At 38.7% G+C, this 8,876-nt stretch overlaps 1 protein-coding gene across 4 annotated transcripts in view; it reads right to left on the bottom strand.

Moving 5' to 3' along the window:
* Positions 1-3,659: 3,659 nt before the first annotated feature.
* Positions 3,660-8,876, bottom strand: part of si:dkey-82f1.1 (DENN domain-containing protein 2A) — a 43,553-nt gene continuing 38,336 nt past the window's right edge. For all 4 annotated transcript variants that reach the window (XM_015017387.1, XM_015017386.1, XM_015017389.1 and 1 more), the window contains 7 exons: positions 8,555-8,703; positions 6,734-6,911; positions 6,586-6,627; positions 6,356-6,461; positions 5,286-5,564; positions 4,912-4,998; positions 3,660-4,536 (listed from right to left, as the gene is read on the bottom strand). In XM_015017387.1, coding sequence (XP_014872873.1) covers positions 4,505-4,536; positions 4,912-4,998; positions 5,286-5,564; positions 6,356-6,461; positions 6,586-6,627; positions 6,734-6,911; positions 8,555-8,703 — 873 coding nt within the window. In that variant the 3' untranslated portion in view covers positions 3,660-4,504. The remainder of the gene's footprint in view (positions 4,537-4,911; positions 4,999-5,285; positions 5,565-6,355; positions 6,462-6,585; positions 6,628-6,733; positions 6,912-8,554; positions 8,704-8,876) is intronic.

Raw genomic sequence — 8,876 nt, 5'->3', positions numbered from 1 at the left:
ATTATCAGTAATAACTGCAGTAAAACTTCGATAAACTCAACAAAAGTTGCGCAGTGTAATTGTTCACTTCGCAGAATTCATCTTTTGCGTTAATTCAAGATGTTAAGCAACAACAAACGACTTAAAAACTTTAACAAATCATGACACAACATGAATTCAACCCGAATATTCAGACGACCGTCAGACCCACTCCAGTCCACTAACACTTGTTGCTGCAACCGGAAATGATGAGGAGAAAGATATCTATATATATATCTATAATTTAGTGAGTTAATAAATAGGCGGTTTAACTGGCTCCGGAGTAAAACTTTACCCGGCCAGGCGCTAATGTTTGACCGCACGGCTGGGAGTCCGTTTCCCGGCTGAGGCACTGGAACTCAGAGCCGCGGCTCACTCCACAGCTGTAATTAAAGGAAGGAGGGGGAAAAATGCAGGGATTCTTCCTGAGAAATGTGAGACATTTGAGGTATGTTATGTCCGCCTGTGAATGGAAATTATTTTGTGTAGAAATAGTGACGCAGAAAAGTTCACGCTCCGACACAAGGAGGAGAAGAAGAAGAAGAAGAAGAAGAAGAAGAAGAAAAAACCCTGGACACAAGAAACAGCAAAACGCTGAAATAGCTTACCTGCTGAAACTCTATGACAAGTCCGACAGGCGCATTCAGGGAGGCAGGTGAAGTAATTATTATCTCTGTCTTAATTAAAAAAGAAGCTGAATTAGCTTTCTCGTTTGTTTCTCTGTTGTTGTTGTTGTTGTTGTTGTTGTGTTTTCTTCTTTTCCTCTCCTTTGTTTGTTTTGTGCTGCCTCGTCTCCTTCCTGGAGCTCGCTTGTTTGAAGCGCAAGGAGGGCAGGAATTTCAGGAATTAGCCGTGGTATGACATGAAGCCTGGAAAAAGCCAGAGAAAAAGACCAAGGGAGGAAAGGAGGGGAGGAGAGAGGAGGAGGAGGAGGGGAGGAAGGTCTGACCGGTCAGCACGTAATGACGACGAAGAGGAGGAGGAGGGTTTCTGAAGAAGAAAAGTAACTAAAGCAAAACGAAAGGCAATCACTTCATGAGTAATGATATTACAACAGTATCCCCGGGATACTGCGCGTGACGTCACGACAAGGGATGGAGATTATTACAAAGATTATTTCAAATAAATTTATATTGTTAATGGCATGACACCACGTTAACAACAACAACAAAAAATAACTTGACAGATAACTTTTTCTTGTTGGGAATAATATTCTGTAAAGTTCTGTACAAAACACACGTTTGTTTTCAAACTGATCAGGAATTTGATCAGTTTAATGGGTTAAAAGAGTGTAAATTCACTTTTAATGGGTTTTGGTTTCATTTTTATGCTGCAAGACATTCACACCTGAGTTCCTGTTTCTCTTTACTAGTGTGAATGCTGTAGGCACAACATGGTTTATTATGTTGGATTCACCATCTGTCTCTAAGTAGAGATTCTGATTAAATGTTTGATTACCTGATTACTGATTTCAGGGAGACAATGTCATTTGAACTGGCTCTTGTTTTTGCTGGAAAAATAAAAGAACTGCAGATTTATTTAAAGTGCACTGGGGGGTAAAGAGTGTCACAGCTATAGGCAGTGCTTAATTTGTAAATTAAAACGATGCCGGAACGCAAGTAGCACCACGGATATTGGAACCCACACGCAACACAACGCTTAGGCACTCAAATGTGAAAATACTAAGCCAATTAATATAGCTGTATTATTTTTAAGTGTTTACGTGATATTTATAAGACATGGGAATCCATTTCAATGGAAGAAAGCCCAGACGAGCAGCAGCGTGAGATGTGAATCGAGTCGATCTGTGTAGACATGACATCTAGCTTTTGAGGATGTTTTGGTGTACTTCACTTTGTGAGGCAGGTCCTGTTTAAGTGATGATCTGATTGAGAACAGGTGAGACAGTTGAACAGGTGTGATAAACTACAGCTGGGTTTTAACAGAGCAGTCATTTTTTCATACAGGGCCATGCAGGGTTTCTTCTCCCTTAATGATGAACATCTTCACTTAAAATCTGTGCTTACCTCTGTTGTCTTTGAATGATATCTACAATGGACTGTGTGATAAACATGCTAAAACAGAAAATCAGGAAGAGGGCAAACACTTAGCACAAGTGTAATACAGTATAAACATAAAAATAAGTTTGTTTTTTTCTCAATTAAACTAGCATCTCTTTAAACACTTTATATTTTACAATTTTGATCGATGTTTATGGATATAACAGCGAACACAGAAGTAGCATGTCATAGAAGAGCTGAAAACAATCTTACTGACCTTGAAGTAGTAGGAGTGAATTTTAATATCAACATGCTTGTGTTAGAATAAAAACTTTTAGTTTTTTTTAGCGGACTTAAGCTTCTTAGCTAGTTTTAAATTTTACATGGGGTTTTTTTCACTTTGCATGGAGTGTGTCACAGTAGGTCAACATGCTAGTTCTAGCCTAGATGCTATCATTAGTATTTTAGCTAGCTTTTTTCATTTTACCTAATAAACTGCTGTGACCGTACAGTTTAGCTTTGTAAACACTGTTTTGCACCAATTTGTAACACTCTATGTGGGATTTTAGCATTGCTTGAAAGTTTTTACACCTTTTAAGCAGTTTCTGTATTGGCATTTTTTCTTACATTTCTGCACGTCTTCTGCAGTTGACTTCAATTGCTTCAGAAATTTTCACCAAAAACATTAAGTGTCCAGCGTTCACACGGCATTTTCATAACAAATGCTAAATTTTTGTAGTCGTTATTGTTATATTATTCAAATATCCTGAAGATATAACTGAGATGTGGCTCTGAACTTTGGACCCCGAGAAGCAACAAGTGCTGCATGATACCAAATGACTAGGAGAGCCCCCTAGCGGATACCACGGGTATTACAGAAGGTTTGCTCATAAGAGAAAAAAGGTCATTCTTCACCTTCTCTAGTGCATGAATTGGAATGAGGGAAAAATATATACATATCGTTAAAAATGCAAAAGAAACAATCTGAAGCAATGTTGTAGATTTTAATTGCCGTTTCCTTGATTGTAGCAGGACGTATTAGGTAAAAATAGTCTGAAGAGTTATCTAGTGAATTAGTGTGTTAAAACCCAAAAGAATAATTTTGAGATGTAACTGAAGTCAATAGTTTGAACAGGTTACAATACAAAACATGTAATTTAAAATGTAAACCTATTAAAAAAAGGATGCGTTTTAAAACAAGACTGGTCTGGTTGTGGCCTACAGGGAACATTGTCGTTGTTATTAATATGATAAGTGAGGTCTGCTACCATTATAAGTGTAGAGAAAGTCGACAACATGGCAGACTTAGGCGTGTTGCACAATATATTAAAGACCTGGAGGCGTTAATGTCTCAGATGTTACTCTGAACTTTGAACTATGAGAAGCAACAAGTGAACATAAAGTGTCGCAGAGCCTCCTACTGGATGTTGTAGTTATTGCAGAAGGCTTGTCCAGTAGAAGAAACATATTCCACGTTTCGTAACCTGAGCTTCTCTACAATTTATGATTCAACTGACCAATAAATGTATTTTCATTTCTGTTAGAAGGGACGCCATGTTCACCAGGAATACAAAAATATATTGCCAATAGCCAGCCTGAGTGTGTTGCTGTTTTTAAGAGATGAATAGTCGTTTGTCAAACTTAAAATCACCTTATTTATTAAGTTTCATTGCTTTATGACTAAAAGTTTAAGACATCCCGAGTTGTTTTATACACTGTTTGATCTACAATATATATCATTGTTTAATTGTTGGCACATAAACTCCAGTAAAACGCCCCCAAAAAATACATTTCACATTGTTTACCCTCTCAATCTTCGACCTTGGTGGACGTTATTATTCCAGAAAAGGTGAAATTCCTTAAAAACAGTCACACATATTCCCACAGTGGTCTACAAAATGTCTGGAGCACAACTCTTTAGAAGTTTACAACCAACTACAGGAGATTCATTTGCACTTATGTGAATACAGATTTTAAAATAAAAGATTAGATCTGTCTAGAAGTGACATAAATTATTTAAAAAGCCTCCTGTCGATGAAGAAGTTGTACTGTTATAGTCATAAAAAGCCCCTATAAAAAAAAAGCAGGAATGTAAATTAAGGTCTTGTACAACATTGGACTTTAGTGGTATTTCTCTTCACAGGGTTATGGCTGGTGTTAGTCACTGAGAACACTGCTGCTAAAACATTTACAATGCAATGTGCTGTACAGTGATACACTGCAGAGACAGAACTTAACCTGTAAAACGTTGATCATTTACCATTGATTATAAGACTACATATTGGTCTCCACAACACCAACGGGACGAGCTGTCGGAGTCGAGAACTGAACCCGACTGTCCTCCAGATTCTGTCATCTTCACAGATCGTAAATCCAGTTCGTTTCAGAGGGACACGACTGACAGACGCGTCCCCGTCCCCCCCGCGCATCCAACGGAGGACGTCTTCTCCATCGTGCTTCCTCTGACGACCGCTTTGCTCAGTCTCTCATTTTTTGGACAGAAATTTCATTTTGTTCCCTGAAAAATAATAAGCAACAAATATGTAACAGGAAGTGCAACAAAGATGACATTGTCAAAGAGCAAAACAAAATCATGCTATGACGGAGTATTAAGAGTCAAACTAAGAAGAAATAAGTTTAAAAAAAAACTGGAGAGGATAAAGCCATAATATTACATGAATAGTTACAGTATTACGAGAATAAAGTAAAAAATAGTGTAACAAACTATTTTGAGAATAAATCAAAAACTTACTAGAAGAAAGTTGTAAAATTATTATTTTATTCTCATAATATAATGACTTTATCCTCATCTTGTATGTTTAAAAATGCTCTCACCATGAGCCTAATACTCTTTCATATGCCGACTTGCTAAGGTAATAAAAATAAACCTCACCTAGCCCCTTGAGAAACTTGTTTACTCCTCTTTGTTCACTACCGGGTAGTGAATCCAGATACTCTTGTGCTCTCACCTCAAACAGACCTGGACACAAAATATTGGTTTTACTAATTCAAAGTCAGATGCTTCGAAGAAATTAGTGTAAGCTTAAATATTGTGCATTGCAAAAACATTTGTATTTCTTTAAAATCTTTAATACGCTTCCTCAACATGTAAACCATTTTACCACTGGCTGATAGTTTAGGGTTGTTTTGCTTCTTAAAGTGTTTCTTTCACATAAAAGTATAATAACACACTGATGTTTGGTTGGTTGCATCATGAAACGAGAGAGGATGAATACTTTTGCGAGGACGCTACAAAAGGATCTGTACCCTTGAGGCCCTGTCTGCGCAGCTCCCTCTCCTGGATGAAGCCGCTGAACATCTGGGTCTCCATGAACACCTCCAGAAACCGTCTCAGGCTCTTGGAAGTGACCGCCTTGCGAAATGCCTCTCGCTGAAACGACGAGGTGGAGGGACACGACGGGACGGGCGACGTGGGCGAATCGTCGTCCCGCTCCGATCCGCTCATGAAAAGGGAGTAGTGGCCCACCATCTCCACAAAGAAACGCACAAAGGCCTCCGAGACCACCGCACCGAGAGAGCTGGAGTCTGGAGGGGAGCACATGTTTGGAAAACAAGCGCAAGCAGAAAATGTGAAATGATTTGAACCCTAATGGGTTTTTTATGCAATAATTCACAATCTCAGTTCCTAAACAGGAAGTCAAAATGTACGACCAAAATATATAGAACCAATAAATAAAGTATAAAGTCTGAGGTACTGGTATGGCAGAAGAGTTTGACTCAAAAGCATCAGTAAAGTCTCCAAGTTAACGGGACCTTCATGATTGTATGTAGGCCTGCCACAATAAACAACAAATCAATTGACAAATTAAAAAAACAAAACAAAACAAAAAAAACAAACAAACGCAATCACTTTCATTTGCTTGATTTTTGTCTTTTCTCTCTGAATGATAAAAGTCTTCGATCTGGAGTTTTTTGATAGATAATTTTGTTGACAGAGATTTCATAATTAATTTTATTTGTTGTTTCTGTTTATTTATTTTGAATATTTCAAATGTTTTTCAGTTCCAGTGTTCAAATGTTAATTATAATTTAAAGTTTATTGATCTTTGAGAATGAGTTCTTGCATTTTTATGCCTTTATTGCTATTATATTACTTGAAAATGGTCTCAAAACAACGATATTATTGTTTATTGCAATAAGTTCTGGGACAAATTATCGTCCAGCAAAATTTGTTATCGTGACAGAGCTGTATGTAAACCTTTCCCAAGGCAGAAAAAAATTATGTGCGTAAAATGAAATAACCATTCCCTTTTCTCATTGTGCTTCCGTTGCCTTAATAATGATTGATATACTGTCATATAAGTTTGTTCAGTCACCATTAGGTAGGTCTCCTTTCTCACAGGCCAACTCTCTTCTCTTTTCCAACACGTGCTCAAGAGCTGCCTGCAGCTTGTGAGGAAGAATAGAGTCCTCATCATCCAGCTGCAGGGAAACAAAACAGATTTATAGCCAACATGTTGCATTCACTTGATCACTAGATAGAGCTGCATCCCCAACACCTCCATGGACCGGAGCAGATTTTTGCAGCGCTCTCTGCGGTTACTACCTGACGTAGGAAGCGGCTGTTGCCGAGGTCGACCACCAGGACCTGAACAGAGGGAGAGTGACGTCATTTTCCTGAGCTATTGTTCAGCAGAGGAAATTCTCAGAGTCAAGGGCACCACAACAACATCCAAAACAAAGTCGACTCTTACTTCTTCTATGGGCAGCTCTTTGAGTCGAGGTAGAGAGCTGGAGAGGAGGCCCACTATGAAGGGAGTCGGGGAGCAGACTATGTCCAACATGGACGGCGGCAGAACAGGAATGTATGTATGTTGCCAGGTGAAGGGATAGAGCAAAGCCACCACTGCATGACAACACTGAGACAATGTGCTGTGGGAAGACACAAGGCGAGGCGTCAGTGGGGGTCAAACTGCATGTGGAAGAACATAACTAAAAAATAAATTCAAAGTGCTGTTGCCCATTAAATGAAAGGAAATTGTTTAGCATGGTAATTCAAATTCAAAAATACTTTATTGATCCCAAAAGGAAATTAAATAACTTATAGGAGATCATGATAGCGGTTAGCAGGAAAGACCTTCTGCAGCGGTCTGTAAGAAGCCTCTGACTGAAGAACGTCACATGCCAAATTCCTTACTGAACCTTTAAGTTCTACATATAAAATACAATAAAATCAAATAAAACTGCACATAAATATGAAAAATATTCAAATTTGAGAACCTGATATGGCTAAGGAGTATTGAATACACACGTGTAATGCTGACAGACATTGTGTGTTTAGCACTATTGTCTGTTAATGTAAAGTCAACACATACCAAGAGTCATATTGAAAGCTCTTTGCTGCCATCTAGTGGCCACAGTTAAACCAAATTATGCAAAACTTGCCTAATTAGCACCATTTGTTAAATTCATAGTTTTTAAATTGATTGCATATACTAAATTCAAATCAAATCTACTTAATTTAGAATAAAAAAAAGTATTTCTTTTTATATAACTGAATAACTCCAGGCAGTCAGGGTTAAGAGAAATGATCAAATATCCACACAAAATGACTTTGGGAGCCTGGTGGTGACTTTAAAATGGATTTTTGAGCCACAACTTTCAAATGAATATAGTTGGAGTCAGTGCATGTATATTATAGTATCTGTGTGGATCAGAGAAATGTGCAGTAAGCTCAAACTTCAGTTTTTGTTTCATTGTATTAAAAGAGAAAAGAAATGGGGGGGAATCATTAAAAGTCTTGAAAAAGTTAACATGACATTGCAGACCAGGAATGAGTGAATTTATGACTGTAACTGTTCATATACCAGCACACTTTTATTGTTTTGCAACATGCAGCCTCACTGTCACCGTTATTGCCCAACAGCACATGAGGCATTACTTTTGAGCTTTGTAAATGTCTATATTCTTCTTACAAGTCTACTTCAATAAGTTAGTTAATAACACAGTTGTAAAAATCTCTCAGAGTTGGACTGTAAACATAAGAGTTTCCCCATAGTCAGACGGTGATATACAGTGGCCCATAAATTTCTAGTTTCCACCACATGGTGGCGCTAGCCTCTTTCAAAAGCCTTTTCAACCAGTTTTTATAAAGAAAAGCCTGTTAGTTAAAGCTAAATGCTGGACGTTGACATTGTCACCAGAACCAAACACACATGAGGTCAGAGCGGTCCATTTGCTGAGCTTTTGCTCCACGTCAGATAAAAACCGGAGAGTCAGTTCTCAGTGAATATTGTGCGTGTTAAGAGTGTGAAGCACTGCCGTGGTAACTCTGAAGTTACGCTTCAAAGCAGCCTATCTGGCATCCATGACAGATTTCCATTGAAGAACTGATTGTTCCCCAAGTGACTGTCGAACACAACAACATTCCTTCCTCTCACACTCTGCTGGAATCCTCCCATCCTTCGACTGCTGGCCATCTTGAGGTCTCTCTTTCCTTATTTTATTTAGCAGGATTTAGCAGCTGGCTATTCAATAGTGCCAATCCTCTGTCGGGTGCTAATGCAGGAACCAACCTAAGTTTGTCTGCGGTGAATATGACTCTGCGCTCCAGCAGCAGAGAGGCAAAAACTCGGAGGAGCAGACGGAGACTCAACGAAGAGAAGAGACATTCGAAATCCACGTGTTCCAGACGGGAGTCAGACGGCCGGCACAGCTGTATCACCTGTGGGGAAGCAAGACTAATAAAATAAGCACATCCGTCATATCCATCACATTTACATCACTTTTGATGGTTTGACCGTAAATTACTGAAAAAAAAAAAAAAAAAAAAAAAAAAAACCCCGGCCCCAGAGCCAGGAAAAAAGTTTTTAACGGGGGTGGGCCTTCCGGGGGGGG

This window comes from Poecilia latipinna, unplaced genomic scaffold (assembly GCF_001443285.1).
Source record: "Poecilia latipinna isolate Pla-1442-1.1 unplaced genomic scaffold, P_latipinna-1.0 Scaffold2136, whole genome shotgun sequence".
Classification (NCBI taxonomy): Eukaryota; Metazoa; Chordata; class Actinopteri; order Cyprinodontiformes; family Poeciliidae; genus Poecilia; species Poecilia latipinna.
The sequence above is the reverse complement of the archived record's forward strand: the minus strand, read 5'-3'. Positions and strand labels throughout refer to the sequence as shown.